The 21,781-nt window shown below is 38.3% G+C and overlaps 1 protein-coding gene across 4 annotated transcripts in view; it reads left to right on the top strand.

Annotated features, from left to right (window-relative positions):
- The window catches only part of RANBP3L (RAN binding protein 3 like), a 49,128-nt gene that overhangs the window by 9,259 nt on the left and 18,088 nt on the right, over positions 1 to 21,781 (top strand). The window contains exons 2-7 of one of the 4 annotated variants that reach the window (XM_030843634.3): positions 13,641 to 13,699; positions 14,762 to 14,801; positions 15,303 to 15,380; positions 16,218 to 16,292; positions 20,432 to 20,503; positions 20,843 to 20,982. In XM_030843634.3, the coding sequence (XP_030699494.1) occupies positions 13,641 to 13,699; positions 14,762 to 14,801; positions 15,303 to 15,380; positions 16,218 to 16,292; positions 20,432 to 20,503; positions 20,843 to 20,982 (464 nt within the window). The remainder of the gene's footprint in view (positions 1 to 13,640; positions 13,700 to 14,761; positions 14,802 to 15,302; positions 15,381 to 16,217; positions 16,293 to 20,431; positions 20,504 to 20,842; positions 20,983 to 21,781) is intronic. The other 3 variants (XM_060295711.2, XM_030843632.3, XM_060295712.2) reach the window with 3 other exon arrangements.

Here is a 21,781-nt window from a genome sequence, read left to right as displayed (position 1 = left end):
ATCTCTCACACTGCATGAAGTGTGAAAGACAGCAATGCACTGTTTTTGGAACTGGACTGCTATGGCCTTGGAGAAATCCTTCGTACTTCTGACAAAATAAACAAGCAGTGTCCAAAACTCCAAATTAAAAAGGGCTAAATAATAGTCATTGTTATAATTCACTTTTTATTTAAATTGAGGATTCTATTTAAAAAGTGCTGGCTCAACCATTATATTAAATCATTAACTTGACTTGAAATCTTAAACAACATTTCGGCAAGGTAAGTTTCACACCTGCGTTGCTTTTTAATGAAGCCTGTTGGCAAATCTAGTACAATATCCAAAAGTCAGGATTTAATATGCAGTCAATATCTGTATTCAGTAGGAAGCTGCATTCCTGCTACCCAAATGTCAGACAGCTCACCCCCTGTGGATGGCAATAAACAAGCAAGGCAGAAGTCATAGGTATAAGATCTGGACTGCTAACAAATGATGATGGTCTGAAGATATATTTTGAAACTAACTAAAGTAACATCAAAAGAGCATAAAACATGCATGTGTGAGCTGAGCCAGAAAGAGGACAGGGGTTAAATTGGAACTGAGGAGATGGGACCTGATCTCACAGGAGAGAGAAGGAAGAAATTTTTTAAATGGCCTATATCACCAGAAAATGGGTTCAGGTCCTAAAAGAATGTAATGCTGACAGGACATAAATTCTTTTCCCTTAGCAGATCCAGAGAAACTACCAGACCTCCAGAAACTACAACTCAGTAACTTGATCATGCCTCTAGAGTAGCGATGCACCTAAGTGAAAAAACCATACTTCAGATCTATATAATGACTGGCTTAAGTAACTGGCACCAAATCCTTTCTCGTCCTGATGAAAGGAGGTAATTTGTAACATAGAGGGATGCTGCCATCTAGAGAGAGACTGTAAAGTAAGGAGAAAGTTTTTGAATGTTGGAAATGGACTATTTTGGTCTAAGGTTGGCTGTGTTAAACTTTAGTTATCTGCAGAGAAGTGAAATTGCAGATAAAGATTTGTGTGCCTGTGTGTTTTTATAAGCTGAGCATGGGTAAGACATATACCGGTGCTACAGATGATGAGGTTCTGTTTGTTCAACAAGGCCAACTTTGTCATAAGGAGCTTCATTTTCAAGCTTCGGTGTTATTTGCCATTTTTCTTTTTGAAAATTGAGTAAGCTAAAATTAATTAGTAGAAGTGATTGTTTTGTTAGTGGGATGAAGCAAAGTAGGTTTAGAGGGATTTGTAGAGAACAACTAGCTGCAAATTTAAAGATAAGAAAAAACCAAAAAGATAGAGAAAACAAATCTTCAAAAAAAAACCCACCATAGGGACTACCCTGGTGGTCCAGTGGGTAAGACTCCACTCTCCCAACGCAGGGAGCCTGGGTTTGATCCCTGGTTGGGGAACTAGATCCTGCACGCATGCCGCAACTAAGAGACTGCATGCCAGAACTAAGAAGTCCCCATGCTGCAACTAAAGATCCCACATGCTGCAACTAAGACCTGGTGCAGCCAAAAATAAATAAATAAAATAATAAACAAATAAATATTTTTAAAAATCCCCACCATAATAGATGTGCCAAACTTCTTCCTATCTTTGTGAACGTTTGTCACATTTTAAGGCTTAAACTCAAGATCTTGCTCATAGCATGCAATTAACACTTACCAAATAAATCAATATTTTTCTTCCCAAAAATTTCCTCCGAGTGATTGATATTCATAAATCATTGAATGTTGGGGCTTCAAAGATAACGTAGTACAACTGAATTTACATATTAGAAAACTGAAACCAGAGAAGCTAAGTCATCTACTCAAAGTTAGTAGTTAGTGCAGAGAGCTGGGACTATGTGTCCATCTACATCTGTCTAAGAATTTTATGATATGAGGACCATCATTATTAAAAGTATATAACATAGTTTAAAAATTAAGATGAGATAAACTTGAGTTTTACCTCATTAAAAAAACACCCATAAGAAGAGTACTTGGTATGTAATATTAATACATATTAAGCATGTAGAGAAAATGATGAGTATGTCAGGGAGGGAGGAAGGAGTAATGGGAGGAGTAGAGGGAGGGAAACGTGTAGGGAGACAAGGAAGGTGGGTGTTAGAGAGAAATATGGAGCCAAAGGGAAGCAAAGAAAGGAGGAGGAGACAAATGAGGGAAAGCTGATTTTAAAAAAAGATCCAAAATGTGGTATACACATACAATGGACTATTACTCAGCTTTTACAAGGAATACAATTCTAACATATGCAACAACACAGATGGACCTTGAAGACATTACGCTAAGTGAAATAAGTCAGGCCCCAAAAGACAAATATTGTCTGACCCCACTTACATTAGGTACCTAGTCAGATTCATAGAATCGGAAAGTAGAACAGAGGTTACCAAGGGCTGGGGGGAGACTGGAATGGGGAGTTCGTGTTTAATAGGTATAGAATATCGGTTTGGAATGATGAAAAATTTCTCGAGATGGATGGTGTTGCTAGTTATGTATTGTGAAAATACCTAATAACACTGAACTGTATTTAAAACGGTTAAAATGGTAAAATTTATGTTATGTATATTTTCACACAATAAAAAATGCTTTAGAAAAAGATATCACATAATTACAATATCTCTCTGATCCTTTCATCTTGACTTGTCATAATAGTTCAATGATCATAAAAGCTTGAAGGAAAGAAAATGAATAAATATAAAGGATTGTTCTCAGGTTTTGGGGGTTCTTTTTGAGACTTTTTCAAGTCATATACATTTGAAAACTGATCAGATTTTATCCTGTAATCTTCTTTAGCATGGTGAACAAATGTTTCTGGTAAGGCTTACAAGTTGCTACCTGGCCTTTACTTCTCTCAAACTAGTTCTAATGCAGAGCAGTGAGATGTGCATGCAGAACCATCTGCAGCAGGCAGCACAGTACCGCCCCCCCCCCAGCCCCGCTCCATTTCTGTGCCCCAAGGGCAAGCAGGGCATTTCAGTCCTCACACACGTAAGGTGAGGGTGAATGTTGACCTCCGGGGGCTTCCGCAAGTTCCCGAGAGGAGAACGGGGTCCAGGCCTTCCGGGCTTGTGAGGGCCTTGGGTGGCAGCCCTGCTCCTTTCTTCCTGCCTAGGCCTCCGAGGTCTTGTTCTCAGTGGAATAACATGCATTTACTCCTGTGAAACGGGAAAACAAGGAGCTTTTTCTCCTGCCTGCTCAAAGGCTCAGGCCAAAGAGGAGTGAGTTTAAGGAAGAGAGTTCGGGAATTGCAAGAAGTTGCAATCAAGCTTCTCTATCCGGCCTTGGAATCCATGAGGGAATTTAAAAATAGTGCCCTTCTCTACTGACGAGGAAGAGCTTAAATGTATCTGGATTCAATATATGAAGCAGCATTTCAGCCATATCTAATAGTCTTTGTGAAGAGTGATTTAATTATTACTAATATGATATTTTGTGTCAAAATCACCTTTTTAATTTTAGCAGTGCAGAAAACGCTAGGGAATTACTTAAAATTAACAGATACCATTTTAAATCTGTACAATACTTATCTTTAACATGCCATGAAGCCTAGACTATATTTCCATCCCCTCCTCCCTCAGCAAAATGGAGAGACCCACTTCTAACATATGGAAGCATTTTCACACTGCAAGTTATTCTGAGGGGAGAATATGTGATTTATAAATGCTGTCAAATGAAATATGTATTTCCAAATGGTACCGAGTGGACCAGGCACATCACAAGACACGTTCTGCATCTTTACTACCCCATGGGCATAAACGAAGGAATGGTGTCGAGAAAGAGCAAACAGCTCTTTCTGGCATTATCAATCCAGAGGGCCCACACTTGCTGCTGACAAACATATTCAAGTAATTAAAGATTACAGGTAACCTTATCACAAAAGCATACAATAGTTTATATTCCATAAACTATAAAGGTCTATAATACTTATAGATAAAATAACACCTTCAAATTTTGGAGAAGTGGGTATGCTTTGTCAAAAGTAATACATTCTTCTGAGTCATTTTTGCCAGTGGCTGAAAATAAATATTGACATAGAGGTTTTAAACTGCTAGGCTCACCACGCCATTTGCCTGCCAACATTCTCAAACAAACCTTTTGAAAGTCAAAATACGAACAGAAAATGGTAAGAATAAGTGAAGCATCTTGCATGTTCACGGATGGCAAAACAAAAGTGCAGGAACATTCACACAGTCTGGGATGACATCTCAACTAGGCTCGTACAGACCACAAAGGCAGAAGGGCTATCACAGCTCAGGTACATCACAGCTTCATAAGAAAAGAAGCTGTAAAACAGGCATTTAACTAAGCCAAGAGGGAGCCTTTCTTAGAGGAAAACACATGAGATTCGGAGTCAGCTCTCATGTGTTTTAGTCCCAGATCTCTAAGTACGAGCTGCGTGACCTTGCACACATCTTGTAATTCTGGAGGCTTCGTTGTCTCATGATCCAAGGGTTTAATAACTTAGCTCTTGAGGATCGTATCATGTGGTAAGAGCCGCGGTTTACCGAGCATTTCTCATATGCCAGGTACTGTGCTTAGCATTTTATCTACGTTACCTCGCTAAAGCCTTACAACTTTGTGAAGTATGTCTTACTATTCCCATTTTACAGATGAGTAAACGTGGCCTCAGAGGGATCAAGTGATCTGCCCTAGCTCACAAAGTTAGTGAATTGAAGAGACGGAATTTGAATCCAGTCTCGTTTTTGCCAAAGTTTAGGTTTATAAAACCCTGCATTCTGGCTCGTGGTAGTCATTTACTTAGTCACCAAAGATTAATATATTTAGACACGTTTTATAATAGATGAAGTATGATACAAATATACATTTTCACATTACACATGTGCATAAAAGAAGCATCATGGGAGATCAGCGAGGTCTAACTTTTAGGTCATATAAAGTTAAACATTTCAAAAGGCAAAAGGTTAAAGAGTAGTCATGACACGCATAAGCATGTCATATGGTACTGTTTTAAGAAGAAAGAAAAAGAAATAATTCAAAGAGTCATGTTTTGACACTGAAAACAATAGTAAAATTTAATGGAGTATGCTGTGTTGGCTGTTGAAAAAGGTCTCTTGGAAAACAAGAAGGTCTTCATGAAACCGTTCAACTCACTGAACATCCCCAAATGTAAAGCACACTGCACATGACGACCATGTCTTTTGGGATACATTACAGAACACTCTCAAAAATATAAAGCCAGTTTCTTCCTTCATCACTGTATTTTGATCTGCAGAGTGATTTTGCCAGATGTTCTGTATCAAATGACTTAATGAAAGTTTTCTGTTCTTTAAAATCTGTGAAGTTCCCTATTTATAATGACATCAGTGAAGTACATGACTTTAAGAAATGAGAGAAGAATTTTTCTTCAATTGAATTGCCACAAATCTCCAGATTCTAAAATGCAAACGAAATCAAGTCGCTGGCCATAGCCCACCACCACATATGACTGGATTATAAACTAAGCGGCATGGTTTGGTGTTGAGGTTGGGGTGAGAACGCATTAAACACAGAGTTTTCAGGGGCTTGGTCCGACCTCCAGAAAGGCAACAAGGTCTGTGTGTGACACAACCTCTAGTTCTAGCTCACATCAGACACTTGAATTATTTTTATGTCTTGGTTTTTCGAAATTGATCTGTGTCTAGATGGAGACCAGTATACAAACCAGTTGAGAAAAGAGTCTAAAGTCTTTGGAACTTACAATGAATGGATCTCTTGAAGACTAGCAGCATAGGAAGCAGATGAGTTCAGAAAATCGGATGGATTAGACAAAGTTCCCAGTGGTAACGGCTGTATTCAGTGGGTTGCGAGATACTTTTCTCATCTTCTTCTCCAATGTCCCATTCTGAAAATGAGTAATTTCTTTATCAGCATGGTATTTATGAGAAAAGGGATAGCTTCCTTCGTTTTATTCTAATATTGATTCTTTTTTTTCTCAAGTGTGTGCTCACATTGAATCAAAACCAAGAAATTCTAGATTTCTTAGAGCAGGCAGTTTATAATTCCATTAACAACAAAAATTTACAGCAGTTCAAAAAATGCAGAATTGGGTTGAAAAGTGTTTTCTCCTTTTACTTCCTATAATGTATGTATTACAACACACTTGTGTTCATAGTACACAATTGGTTATAACTTCAGCAGGGACGACAAGGCTGGAATTGTTCCAGCAGGGTCCATTTACCTTGTGACTCAAGTTGAGCTGGTGCTTTGTGAGTTCAGCCTGGCAATTTCCTATGTAAATAGGAAATTGTATGTGAATGTAAATAGGAAGTTTCCCTCTGGGGTCCTGGTTATTTTACCTTCAAGTCAGTCAGTACAAAACATCTGATAAAGTAAAATCAAGAGTGTCCCATCATAGTTAATAACGACTCTGTGGCCTTACCACCTCCTTCTGTAAAGACATATTTTTTAATATTTTGGTGGGTAATTTGTTGTTTAGTTCATTCCTTTTGCATTTTTACAGAATTCCTCCATAGATGGCTAGAAATGAGTACAGAATGTCTTATGCCTATAGTTCCTTCATGAATTGGCACAGATTCACTTTTCTTCTGGGGCAACAATTTGTCATTTCTTAAAACTATCTTAAAATATTTTAACATAGATTTGAGGGCTTTTTTTAAAAAAAATCAAATTGTGATTCAGACCCTCTACATCCCCTCTTCCTGGGTCTCCTGCTATGATTGATCTTTTTTTCTACAGAAGATGTCATTTTTTATAGTTGAGACTTTAGATGTTTTAAATTCCTGTTGAAAAATCTTTGAACTATGACAAATGCTTTTGATGTAGTTTATGCTTTCAGGCTAAATTTTCGCTTTGCAGAAATAAACATTTTAACTGACATTTAATAATCCCAAGCAAAGATATTTTCTAAAAAAATTCCCATTACTCAGATTTCAGACATATTATTAAAACAGAAGACTCCTTGCATCGGAGAGGAAATCACTGTTTTAAGCAGAATATCTGAATGACTGATTTCAATATCAGTATCGATATTTCAATATCCTAACTACAGGCATTTCTTTTTAGGTCTTCAGAGTAGCCCTGGACTTCACCTTACATTGAATCACAATAATCATAGTGTGTGGTTTGAGTTGTAATTCTTTTCTCATTAACTGTCAGGTTACTCAGAACGTCTGGAGATTTAGTCATTAACTCCAAGGGTCTCCACTGCCATCTTCCTAGATTTGGTCTCAGTGGGCAGACACCTGGAGGTGCTCTAGAGGACCGGTCCTCAAACACGTATACAGACCACCTGGGGATCTTGTAAAATGCAGATTCTGCTGCAGTAGGTCTGGGGTGAGGCCTGAGAGTCTGCATTTCTAACAAGTCCCTGGTCAATGCTGCTAGTCTGTCTGGACCACACTTTGAGGGGCAAGGATCTCTAAAACTATCAATGGGCCATGGGCCTGAATTCAGAAACTTCCTGATATTAAATAAGAAAAAGAAAGATAGGAGTAAAACAAGGAAAAGTGAGAAGAGAACCAGGGGTAAGAATAAGGTAATGAGTGAAAGGAAAAAGAAAGACCTTTGAGGAACAATTAAGAAGTTTCCCCAGAGCTAACAGGGTAGCTAGGTGATGGCAATGACATAGGACTGGAGGAGAGGAGGGAGGGAAGCTAACTTTTATTGAGTGTCTTCTGTGCAACCTGTGCTCTGACATATTGCCATGTGTTTAGGCATGTATATGTAAATGGATATACATGGATATATATATCTGTGTATATATGGAGGATGGATCGATAGAGAGAAAGATATTCTGCCTTGTTCCAAAAAGGTTTGAAGAAGCTGTACCAGGTGCTCTTACGTGCACACATTTCTTCTATCCTCATAACAACCCTTTTAAAATATATATCGAGAGAGACGAGAAAGCTAAGCCTTGCAGTAATTTTTTTTAAAGCACAGCTCTAGGATTATCTAACTTCAGAGCTCCAAAATCCATGCTTTGACCAGTCAGAGAGCCAGACACGAGTGAAAGAGGTGAAGAGGACAGTTTTGGAACGTGAGAAGAAATGAGAAAAAAGGACGTGGCAGAGACACATGGAAAAATCCAGGAAGAAAGAGAGAGGAAAATGCAGGGCATGCCAGGGCTGCAGTCCAAGTGGATAATTCTAGTCCTGGTAGCAATTAGAGGCGACCCATTTGGCAGTGTCCGCTCCTCTGCAGGAGGGTTGTTGCCACCATCTTTCCTGCCAAGAGTGTTTCCACAACCTTTGTGGCCCTGGTTGGAGTAGCCTGGTTCTATCCAGTGTGGAGAACTCAGTTTTCACCTTAATCACCCTAAACTACCAAGCAGGATGAAGCAGTCTGCCAGACTCTCGGTGGGAGAAGCCATGTAGCAGAAATGTGGGACCCCTAGAGCTTCCTGCCCCCATGCCCACTGGGACTCCATTCTCAGTCTCTTCCTCCTCTTCCAGATCTGCTTTTGGCTCAGTAGACACTCTTAAACCTTCTCCTTTGAGATGACTGAAAATCCTCCAGTTACTTTCCTACATAAAACAGGTTTGTCAGACTGAGTGCCAATAAAATATATTGAAAACAAAAAGGTAGGAACAAGACCTTACAACTCACCCAAAATTTGGGGGGAAAATTATGGTACATATTAGAATAGGGAGAAACTGACCATTACACTACCTTAGAATCCTGAAGAACAAAGCTCTTACATTATGCATAATGTTCTAGCTGAATTCTTGTCTGGAGATGTGAAGGAGTATTTTGAATGAAGGTGAAGGACAAGAACATAAAATGCCTTTCAGTAGATTAGACGGCATTATAAAGAGCAGATCTTTAGTTATTCAGAAGCGTGTTATTGCACTCTGAATTCAGTGAATCCATCTTGCCCACACATCTATTTCCATATATCTCTATGCAAAGAACAGGTAGGCCAAAGAAATAAGATACTGGGTACTTGTTAAGCAGTATAATTCAATAAGAAGTCTGTCGTTGGCCAGGAGCGTGAGAATTGTCCTTTGATCATGAGTGTCTGACACTACGGTAGAAAAGAAATTATTTTCAAATTTGGTTTTTATTTTTTCAAAGTTATGTATATTCATGTGGTTTAAGGGATCAAATGGTCCTACAAGACTTTTCCGGAAAAAAGTAGCAATCTCCTCCTGGCCCCTTCCTCTGCTTTCTTTTTTCTTGGTCCCCAGAGGTAACAGCATCCAACTCACAGCTGTTTCTTTTGTATTAACCTCCATATAACCAAATACCAGGCATTTAGGGCTACTTCTCTATATTTATGTTTAGGTGCTACTGGTTGCAACTATGGAAGAATTTAGGTCCCTTTCACAGATTTTTCTGACCCCTTCAACCCACTACCACCATACACATGAATGCTCTCCATTCCCCCATCTTCCCAAAATCACTGCATCAGAAGTCTGATTAGATCAATATTCAGTATTCACATCGTCATGATTATGTAATATATTTTGATTACTTTTGTTTTCCTGCCCAACTTTTTGTTTTCTCTGGATTTAATAATTGTATCATATTTCTGTTTTGTTTTCTTAGTTCTCTACGTACTAGTTACCAGTCAACCCCCAAAGTCTCTTCCAATTATCTAAATATGCTTTCAAAATATTCAGTTACTTGAGATATTCAACTGTTTCTAGTTCCATCCTTTTGGAGACTTCTTTCCTGGAGTCTCCTCAGGGACCTCCCCCATTGTGGACTGGTTATTCTCTGCAATTGGTGTACTGCTATCGTTCTGGGCTATCCTCTCACCATCATCCTGGAGGCTGCCTTCACCTCTTCTGAGTCGGTGCCCCTGTTTCTTGGCTACTTAGTTTACTAGCTCTTTTGGTAGAGCACTTCCTTTAGAAGCATCCTGAGAATGAGTGCATGTGGGATACATACTTCGAGAGCTTACAGTTGGAAATGTTTTTATCATGTCTTTACACTTAATCGGTACATTATAATCGGTACATTATATTAGCATATAATTCTAGACTGGAAATCATTTCCTTTCAGAGTGTTAAAAGCATTGCTCCTTTGACTTCTAACTTACAGGATTGTTGTTGTGAAACCTAAAGCCATTCCGATACCTGATCCTTCATATGTGACTTTTTTTTTACCCCCTTTTCCATGCCAATAGGACCTTTTCTTAGTGGTGTTCTAAGATTTCATGATGTGCATTGGTACGGTTCTATTTTCATGTATTGTTCTGAGTATTGGATTGGCTCTTTCAAACTGGACACATATGTCTTTTGATTTGGGGAATTTTAATGATCTATTTGTTGATAATTTCAAGCCCTCGTTTTCCTGTATTCTCTTTCTCTATAGCTTCTATTAGTCAGGCATTGAAGTGACTCTTGGACTGATCATCTGAGTTTTCCTATCTCTTCTCACATTTTTCATTTCTGTTCTTTTGCTCTGCTATGTGGACTATTTACTCAATTTTATTCTCTAAATCTTCTATTGATGTTTTTAAGGCAACATTGATTCTACTACCATATTTTAAAGTCCAAATTTCTAAAAGCTTATTCTTGTTCTGTGTTACTCTTTTGAAAAAATAGTATTCTGTTTTTGCTTCATGAATGTTTCATATCTGTGAGGATATTAATTATATACATATTAGATATATAAAATATATATGTATGAAAATAAATTATTTGTATATAATTTTAGAAAATATATATTAAACTCTCTGCATCGTCTTTTCCCTCCAGTTTACTTTCCTTCTGTTTACTCATTCAATCACTGAATTGTGTGTCTGGTGACCCTTGATTGCCTGCTTATATTTAAGAAGGAGGCACTCACGAAAAAGCTCATCGGCAGCTGTGTGCACTTGCACCGGGTTCTCATCATCTGGTTTGACCATTCACTGAGAAATTTGTTTGCCAATATCTTTTGTTCTTTTCTTTCGGATTGCTCACTCTCCAGAGAAAAATCTTATAATTTCCTGCCTGGAGGAAATAAACCTGGCTGCCAGCATTCTGTGAACTGAGTAGAGAGTGCTCAGACTGAACCTCAGTATTTTGTATGCGTGGTAGGCAGTATAACAGCTCCCTAAAGATGTCCGTATCCTAATGCTCAGAACCTGTAAATATGTACCTTATGTGGCAAAAGAAACCCAGTAGATGTGACTAACTTAAGGATCTTGAGACGGGAAGATTATTTTAGATAATCCAACTTCATCTTCAGCCTCATCTTATACCACTGTCCTCTCCCTCTTACCTTGCAAAGTGACTTGTATACGGTCACCCCTCAATACATATTTGTTGAATAAGTGGATTGATCAAAAAATATATTAGAAAGAAGGAGGGATACATTTTAAAATATATCATTTTAAGGACCGTGATCTTATTTTCAAGTTTTCCTACTGGGTCAGGTTAGAAAACTGCTATGAACCCAATGGCTTGATAAATGTTTACTCTTGACTTTGTCTTTGGAGCCAAAGGACTGGTTTGAGAAAGGGAGAGAGAATCTAGATGGAAGAGGAGGTAAGGAGGTCATCTGTTTTCCAGCTAATGAGCTGGGCAGTGTCAGGGAGAGGAGGCGGCTGCACTGAGGCTAATATACCTTCAATCAGACCATGTATACCTAGATCCTAGCACAGTGGCTGGCACAAAAAGATACTCAATAAATATTTGTTGAATTGATGAAAAAAAATGGCCTTCCTACTTTACCACATGCCCTCCAAGCTACAAGTAACCCTTTATGATTTCCTACTTAATGCTGCCATTGAAGATCACTTCTGCCCATTTTTAGCTCTATGTTTTGATAGAGGAAAAGTCAACATGCTATTTGTCTATGGTTCGGTCAAGTCATACTATTTTAAGGACAACTATCCTAAGTCCAATTTAGAAGAGGCCCCATTTATTATTCCACTTCATAAGTATTCCACTTCATAAGTATTCCACTGCATAAGTATTCCACTGCACATTCACAAAGACTATGTCCTTTCAAAGTCATTAGAGATCTCATTTCTTAAATCTAATGTAATTGCCGGAAAAGGAGCTTGTTCTAAGAAAGAACAAAGAATTGAGCTACAGTTGAATATGGATGGCAATGCAAATCTATTGTTGAGCATTTTCTGCTGTGGTTCACTTGGCTCCAAGGGCCGACAGCACAGTAAGCACTTGCATAAAAAAATGAAGCTTATCTTGCTGGACCGAAAGAAGGTACCCAAGTTCACAGGGCCCCAGGAGCTTGGCAAAGGGTGGTCTGGCAGAGTTTGGACACGCTATTATGGGATAAGATTGTGGGTAACTGGAAAACCCCTTTCTGGCATATAAAAGATGTAATTATCTGGTAGTTCCTTGAAATTCTTCAGCTAGACTTTTATTTATTTAACCAGTGATGGCAAATTACCTCAGCTTCTATGCCAGCATGATACATCGGTAATGGCTGCTAGAAGCCTATAATGATAAAAGTTCTGAGGAAATATTGGGGCTCATCAAGAAAGTGTTGTCATAGATTAGCAGTGTCAGCTATGAGTTTTGGAATAGAGATTGGTGTCACGCCACATATTTAATATCCATTCAGGCTTTTTTTTGGTCTTATTAAAATCTAAGTAATTATATCTAAAAATCCACATAATTTTCACATAAATTCTGTAAAGTAAGTACTGTTATAGTCTTCATTTTTTTTTTTTCGGATGAAGAAACTTAAGGTACAGACATATTGTTTCCAAAAGTATATTGCCAATTAGCGGTGGAACTTATATTTGAACACATGCCTCTCTAACTCCAGGGCCCCTCCAAGCTTTTAACAACCATATAATCTTCCCTAAGAATTCTAGAGTGCTGATATTTAATGCTGTTATCACTCATTTATACCCTAGAGTGAATGAGTTCCTTTCTATCCTTACCTAAGAGAGGAAAATATAAAAGATTAATAAGGTTGGCAGGGCTGAAGACAAACTACCTACTTTACAATACTGTTTAAGACTGATCTTAGTCTAAATATTGAAAACACGACTTAGTATATGACTAGTCAAGGAAATATGAATTATTCCTGGATTATTTAAGTACATCTGTACCATTTATATTTTGAGATCCAAACCAAGTAGAAGTATTACTCTCAGATGAGATTTTTTTTTTTTTTTTTTTTTTTGCGGTACGTGAGCCTCTCACTGTTGTGGCCTCTCCCGTTGCGGAGCACAGGCTCCGGACGCGCAGGCTCAGCGGCCATGGCTCACGGGCCCAGCCGCTCCGCGGAATGTGGGATCTTCCCGGACCGGGGCACGAACCCGTGTCCCCTGCATCGGCAGGCGGACTCTCAAACACTGCGCCACCAGGGAAGCCCTCAGATGAGATTTTTCATCCTTTGAAATGTTTTATTCTAAAAGTAAGGATGTTAATCACTACGTCACGATGAGTTTCCAAATGCAGGTAATTGTACTTTGTTTTCCTTAAACATTTAAAGGTTGTTCTTTTAATGGGATGATCTCTCTATTTATGGAAACATATTATGTTTCCATAATATGTTTCACTTTCCCCGAATATTTATTTCTCTAATTAATTGTTAAAATCATTTGTAAATATGCGATTTACAGCATTCATGTAAAACAGTTTGGATTTTACCCAAAGGCAGGGAAAAATACAAACCCAAAACATCTTCAAATATTTGTAGTTGGTGTTAGAAATGTCAGAGTATTGTTTGATTTCTTGCATGTTCTTTTACTTTTACAGAAAAATCTGTCATTGCTCAACCAATATTTGTTTTTGAAAAGAGAAAACAAACTTTTAAGGTAAGATCAAGTCACTTTTCTTTGATTTTTTTTTTGAGGTATTTATTTATTTTGGCTGCGTTGGGTCTTCTTTGCTGTGCGCGGGCTTTCTTTAGTTGCGGTGAGCAGGGCCTACTCTTCGTTGCAGTGCGCAGGCTTCTCTGCGGTGGCTTCTCTTGTTGAGGAGTGCCGGCTCTCGGCATGTGGGTTTCAGTAGTTGCAGCGTGTTGGCTCAGTAGTTGTGGCTCACAGGGTCTAGAGCGCAGGCTCAGTAGTTATGGTGCACGGGCTTAGTTGCTCCGCAGCATGTGGGATCTTCTCGGAGCAGGGATTGAACCCGTGTCCCCTGCATTGGCAGGTGGATTCTTAACCACTGCACCACCAGGGAAGTCCCTCTTTGATTTTTATTTTGACAAGATTGTATTTCGAGAAGCTAACTATATTAAATGATACCACTGCTGCATAAATTTATCCTCTGTTCTTCACTTAGAGGAGTAGTAACTCCAGCATATTTACATCATAGGGATTTACTGACAGCAATTTGGCTGAAATGGGAAGCCAGAGGCCTTATCTTGAAACTATGGATAACATGCCATTTTTACCAAATTATCTGGTTTTTTTTTTTTTTGGAGTGACTGGGAAAGGGGAGGGGCTGAAGGAGATTAGGAGGGCTAAGGCTCATCATGTATTCCCCACCACTGACCTAGCTTAAAACTGGATATAAAATAAGTTCTAAACTGCAATATATGATTCAAAAGAAATCTTGAGGACTCTATTTGCTTTTTCAGCATCATACTAAAATCACTTGCTTTGAAAGACAAATGATAGCATTAGTAGCATTCTCACTTTAGCCTAACTAGTATTTTCTTGTTATTCATTCTTACTTATGGAGGTAATTTACCCTACTACCCACAAAACTAACTAAAGAAAAACTCAACTCCTAGTGAGTAAAGGTGAGCAGCTTTTCCTAGCCTAGCTGAATAGACCTGGCTTCTGAGAATTCTCTTATAAAGTGACAGGGTGAAAGTCTGATTTGAAAACAGCAAACACTCAGCTCTCACTGGTAGCTTTGTTTCCTTCCAGAGACCTGCAGAAGACACCCTGTATGAAGCAGCAGAACATGGTAATGATTTGTATCCTGTATTTCAAAAGCAATCTTTATACAAAGAGATAAGTAGGCACGAGCATTTTGGCATGTGGCACAGACAATGTAAAATCGAATGGTTTTTCTTGTTTTTAAGCATGCAAGTAGACTGGCTCTTGTTTTGAAAGATGACATGTAGGTCTTTGAGAACACTGATGTTAACAACGCTAAAATCCCATGATTCTCCACTGCCTGTACTTCAACCTTCCAAAAGCATTCTCTATACAATCTCAGAATTTGTACGCAACTTCTTGCCAAGGCCACTTGTTTCTAATTGTTTCATAGTAGGATGATATGCCTATCGGTTTATAATCACCAAGTTATTAACCCCAATATCTAACACTGTGCTTCAGGAATTAACACATTATCAAACGATGATATATCTAGAGAAAAGGAAATTCTGTTTCTCCTCTCATATCATGGATTGAGGCTAATTTGTTATTGCAACCAGTTTTACCCTTCACATTGAATTTCTTACAGAGTGTAATGATTCTTCAAGAAAGCGTGTCCGGTCTTCGTCTTTTACTTTGCATACTACAGATTCTCAGTCCCAAGGAGGTAGGTATAGCCTTGACTGTTCACTGTTATGTTTACTCTGAGTGTGACACTACTAAGGGACTTTTCAAACACATACTGTTTAAAAATCTACCCATTGATAGTGTTTATAATATATTGTTGTATGAAGATAGCAGTTTATAAATGAATTGCACAGTGAGTTATTATTTAAAAATTCAATTAATCAACATTGGAAAAAAGACTGAAAGGATATAAACCACAGTGTTATCTTAGGTAATGGGATTACAAGTGATTTGGTTCCCTTGTCCATCCCCCCCACCCCCCACCCCCAGCCCACTCCACCCCCCCACTCCGACCTTTGTATTTTGCTGTGTTCACAAAGTTTCTGCATTAAGCATGTATTAGCTTTACAATTAGGAGAAACTGCTATTTCCTCCTAAGTAAACATCTACTTAAATAAACAGATGTCTGCTTTAAAAAAAACACTTTATTCTAAGAACTTTATCATATGCTGTGTTTTGAATAAACCATTAACTTAGTTTGCCTCTCTCCTACACTCAAAACACTCTGGTGACTTCTTTTATGATAGATCACACTGCCCTCTGCTGCGTCATACAGCTATTTATGTATATGTCTGTCTCCTCCACTGAGAGTTCCTTGAGGTCATCTTCACACCTGATAGAGTGTCTAACACACGATGATCATGTAAATATTTACTGAATAATTCTCACCAGAGGCACTCTTTATTTTTAATCGATAAAAATACAAAGATTTTTCTAATCTGGTGATAAAGAAAATTTTCCAAAACAGCAAAAATCCAAATCAAAAGAAAAACAAAACCCACTTCCTTATTGACTCCAGTTTGCAATCTGCTTTTAGCATCAACCTTGTCCCAGAAGCGACTAAGATCGTCATCCTTCACGGATCTCCCGACCTTCCCCCCTTCTGGGCCAGGTAATAAAGAACTTCTTAGAACCTCAAGCCTGACACTCTGACTTTTCCAAATCCATTCTTATTCATGACGAGCTTTCTTTTTCAGCTACTATAAAACTCTGACATTTTAGTGGCAAATAAAATAGGGGCCTTAGCAAAGTATGCATGGAAGACTACCTTCTGAATTCCAGCCCCACAAATCTAGACAGTATATCTGTTTATTTTTGGTAGAAAGTTTAAGCTTGATGATGTTTTTTAGGATTTCATGTTTATGACAGTATTATTTTATGTAAGGTAGCCCTATAAAATATAGTAACTTGCTTTATTTTCCTTATTATTGTCCATCTGTACAGTTTATAACATATGCAGTACTCAAAATATATAACTATGTGTAGATTCTCAAAGTTTATGCTTTAAATTTATATTCTAAAGTTTAGAATATGATTCCTTTTGAATTTTTCACTAATTAAAACATTACCTCTTTTTATTTGAAATTTGTAATACTTTGCTAAGTAAAACTATTTTATCATAATAAAATATTTGAAATGGTTGAAACATGCTCTACATCAAGATTATGATTTGTAGTCTTGTATATTTTTGTTTCTACTGAACAACCAACTGCCTTTTCCGAGTTAAGCTTACCACAAGAAACAGAAAATACCAACTATTCACTTCCTTTTAGCGGATTCTACCCAGGAACCACAGAGTTTTCAAACTAATGAATTTATATTCTTATTAACAATTCCAAGCGTGACTGAGCAACAATATGGTCAGACACCTTTCACATAAAGAAGAGACAGGTTCTAGTTCAATAAGCTCCAGCTATATGTGCCTGACAAGTTACAGACATTAAGAGGAATAGGGGTCTTAATCCCAGAGGATTTGTTTTATTGTATTTGTGCATAAAGTAAAGGGATGGCTTTAAATTATCTGGAAGACTGCTTCAATTCATTTTCTAAAAATCAGACACACATACAAAAAGAATGAATAAAAAAAACACTGATATTACCAAGCACATCCCATTTTATGTTGTGCAGAATCTTGGCGCTGTTGGAATGGAGACAAATAGTACAATTTTAAATGGCCCATTCAGTGTTACTTTTTAATAATAAAGATCATAAAAACCATGTAATTGAACTTTGAATTAGAGAAGCTATTCTACCCCAACATTTATAATACTTCGAAGAAGCAATCCTTATTCTTTTCTCATCTCCTTTAATCCAACACTCAAAGGTTGCTATTTCTGCGATTTGCAACCAAAAGGTGATCTCTGAGATGTGTAGTACAGCCATACCTCGTTTTATTGAACTTCACAGATATTGCATTTTTTACAAATTGAAAGTTTGTGGCAACCATACCTCAAGGAAGTCTATGGGTGCCACTTTTCCAACAGCATTTGCTTGCCTTGTGTCTCTGTGTCATATTTTGGTAATTCTCACAATATTTCAAACATTTTCATTATTATTATACCTGTTATGGTGATCTGTGATCAGTGATCTTAGATGTTACTACTGGGGGGGCACTTAAACCACGACCATATAAGTCATGATGGCCAACTTAATAAATGTGCATGTTGACTGCTCCACCAACCAGCCTGCTCCCCCATCCCTCTCCCTCTTCTCAGGCCTCCCTATTCCCTGAGATACAGCAATATTGAAATTAGGCCAGTTAATAACCTTATAGTGGCCTCTAAGTGTTTGAGTGAAAGGAAGAGTCACATGTCTCTCACTTTAAATCAAAAGTTAGAAATGATTAAGTTTAGTGAGAAAGGCATGTCTAAAGCCAAGATAGGCCAAAAACTAGGCCTCTTGCACCAAACGGTTAGCAAATATGTGACTGTGAAGGAAAAGTTCCTGAAGGAAATTGAAAGTGCTACTCCAGTGAACACATGAATGATAAGAAAGTGAAACAGACTTATTGCTGATATGGAGAAAGTTCTAGTGGTCTGGAGAGAAGATCAAACCAGCCACAATATTCCTTCAAGCCAAAGCTTAATCAAGAACAAGGCCCTGACTCTTTTCAGTTCTGTAAAGGCTGAGAGAGTTGAGGAAGCTGCAGAACAAAAGTCTGAAGCTAGCAGATGTTGGTTCATGAGGTTGTAGGAAAGAAGCCATCGCCATAACATAAGTGTGCAAGGTGAAGCAGCAAGTGCTGATGCAGAAGCTGCAGCAAGTTATCCAGAAGATCTAGCCCATATCATTAATGAAGGTGGCTATGCTAAACAACAGATTTTCAGTGTAGACGAAACAGCCTTATACTGGAAGAAGGTGCCATCTAGGACTTTTCATAGCTAGAGAGGAGAAGTCAATGCCTGGCCTCAAAGTTTCAAAGGACAGGCTGACTCTCTTGTTAGGGACTAATGCAGCTGGAGACTTTAAATAGAAGCCAGTGCTTATTTAGCATTCTGAAAATTTAAGGCCCTTAAGAATTATGATGAATCTACTCTGCCTGTGTCCTATAAATGGGACAACAAAGCCTGGATGATGGCACACCTCTTTACAACATGGTTTGCTGAATATTTTAAGCCCACTGTTGTGACCTGCTGCTCAGAAAAAGATTCCTTTTAAAATATTACTGTTCAGTGACAATATATCTGGTCACTCAAGAGCTCTAACGGAGATGTAAAACAAGATTAATGTCATTCATGCCGGCTAACACAACATCCACTTTTCACACCATGGATCAAGGAGTCATTTTGACATTCAAGTCTTATTATTTAAGAAGTACATTTTGTAAGGCTATAGCTGCCATAGGTAGTGATTCCTCTGATGGATCTGGACAAAGGCATTTGCAAACCTTCTGGAAAGGATTCACCATTCTAGCTGCCATTAAGAACATTTGTAATTCATGGGAAGAGGTCAAAATATCAACATTCACAGGAGTTTGGAAGAAGCTGATTCCAACCCTCATGGATGACTTTGAGGGGTTCCAGACTTCAGTGGAGGAAATAAGTACAGATGTGGTGGAAATAGCAAGAGAACTAGAATTAGACGTGGAGCCTGAAGATGTAGCTGAATTGCTGCAATCTGATGATAAAACTTGAACAGATGAGGAGTTGCTTCTCATGGATGAGCAAAGAAAGTGGTTTCCTGCTCATCTAGTCCTGGTGAAGATGCTGCAAAGGTTGTTGAAATGACAATAAAGGATTTAGAATAAACTTAATTGGGGGTTTGAGGGGACTGACTCCAATTTTGAAAGAAGTTCTGTGAGTAAAATGTTATCAAACAGCATTGCATGCTACAGAGAAATCATTCGTGAAAGGAAAAGTCAACTGATGCTGCAAACTTCATTGTTGTCTTATGTTAAGACATTGCCACGGTCACCCCAGCCTTCAGCCACCACCAGCCTGATCAGTCAGCAGCCATAGACACTGAGGCAAGACCCTCCACCAGCCAAAAGATTATGACTCTCTGAAGGCTCACATGATGGTTAGCATTTTTTTAGCAATAAAGTATTTTTAAATTAAGATAGGTATATTGTTTTTCATAGCAATAAAGTATTTTTAAATTAAGATACATATATTGCTATTGCACACTTAACAGACTACAGTATAGTGTAAATGTAACTTTTATATGCACTGGGAAACCAAAGAACTTGTGTGACTCACTTTATTGTGATACTCATTTTATTGCAGTGGTCTGGATCCCAATCAGCAATATCTCTTTGGTATGCCTACAATTCTGTTCTTGCAGCCAAGACCACAGTCTTATCCCATCAATTCACTTCACAGAAAAATGGCCTAGAATAATGGTCATCTTTACTTCTCTCTTCGGGTATCATTAAAGAGTGGGGAAGGGGCAGAATTTGCTAACAGTTTTATAACATTCTATAAGAAATATATATTAATGCACACAGATGGTTCACTACCAATTCAGAGTTTATAATCTGTAGAATTTCTCTCACTATTCAATTTCATGATTCTAAAGAAAACTCCCTATTTCACTTACGACCTAATTTTCACTTATTTTTCTGAGTAAAAAGACTGTAGCGAAACTCACCTTGCCATCACACTTTTTTAGCAGAATCAGTGCTCTCATGAGCACCGCCTATTACTCTGTTAGTGCCAACAGCGACATCTACTGGTGAGTTCAGTGCAAGACCGTTAAAACAGTAGAAACTGACTATAGGTTTAAAAATTTTTGTAAACATGTTTTTTACAGTGAAGAAAAACAATGTTTTTATGACATCAACTTTTGTGCAAAGGAATGTTGATATGAACAGTGCAGAACAAGGTATGTAGCTTCTCTTTATTACAAGAACCTCAGAAATTTTGTTTTACCATCCATATCTTAATCTCTGTGTGTGTGTATGGTGGTATGGTGGTTGAGTGACAAAACATGAAGGAAAGCATTTGGTAAGCTAAGTCCCATGATCAAAATGAATAGTTACTGGGTTAAAAGTAGGCAGGAAGAAAGTACCAGGCAGCTCACTGGCTATTTTGACTTTGATTAGTTAACATTAACCCCTCATTTAATCATGACTTTAGAAAATTAGCATTAAATTAGTAAAAAACTAGAGAGGAAAAGTATTTCACTGAAGATATATTGACCCTTTCATTCTGTTATTTTAAGGTCCTGTGAAACATTCTGAACATGTTCTAAGACCTGCTATCTTGCAGCCACCTCAAGCTCAAAAGTGTATAAAAGTAAGAAAAGCATTTGGAAACGATGTGCTGGAATCCTGCAAGAGTAGAGAAAAAAACAAAAATAAGGTAAGAAAACCTCCTATGGTAGGAATGACCTCAATTCCCCATCCTTCTTTTGGTAGATTGTTGTGGGCCCCCATATCCGGAATTAGGGGCTGCCTGACCTTTGTTCTGTTGCTGAAGCAGCTACCAGGCTGGAAAAACAGCTGGACAAGATAGCCAAAAGCCCTCAGTAACCTTATTAAACTTGTCTTCTTAAACTGGAGGGTTGCTCCCGGGAACAAGTCTTGCGTTATCTCCTAAGCTGTAAAGCTGAGTCCTGTGTAGTGGGGACCTTTGAGGGTCTTGTCCTGGTGCATTGATCCCATGTGAGAATAAGGGAGCAATGCGGTGGCAGGGGCCAGGAGTCAGATGTCAAAAAAAGGAAAGGGATTTTTTTTGTATCTTCAACTGGTGGACATGCTAGTGTGGCTTCCCTTCCAGACCCATCTTCATGGAAACAGGAGTAACGAACTACCTCCACAGTGTAATTGGGAGGGCTTGGGAAGCCTCTGGAGACAGAAACAAATTCTCTCTTCCAACTGAATCACTTGCTGTGGGCCTTTCTAAGGAGATATTCATTTTACTCTGGCCATGCAGATATGGGCTTGGGGATATTCTGTTGCTATAGTTCTATCTGTGTCTTCCAGAAGCAGACACTTGAGAGGAAGGGAACACAGGATCAACAGGGTGGAATTTGAGAGTTATTCCATCAGTCATTTGCTTTCAGCTAAACTACTGAGGGTTGATCACCTGGTTTTGGTTTTTTTCCCAGACCGAACATGAGGACAGTGACACATGCAAGTGTTAAAATACCAATCATTTA

The sequence above is a fragment of the Globicephala melas genome, chromosome 3, assembly GCF_963455315.2.
Source record: "Globicephala melas chromosome 3, mGloMel1.2, whole genome shotgun sequence".
Lineage (NCBI taxonomy): Eukaryota > Metazoa > Chordata > Mammalia > Artiodactyla > Delphinidae > Globicephala > Globicephala melas.
Note: the sequence above shows the minus strand (reverse complement) of the source record. Positions and strands in the feature narration are given on the sequence as shown.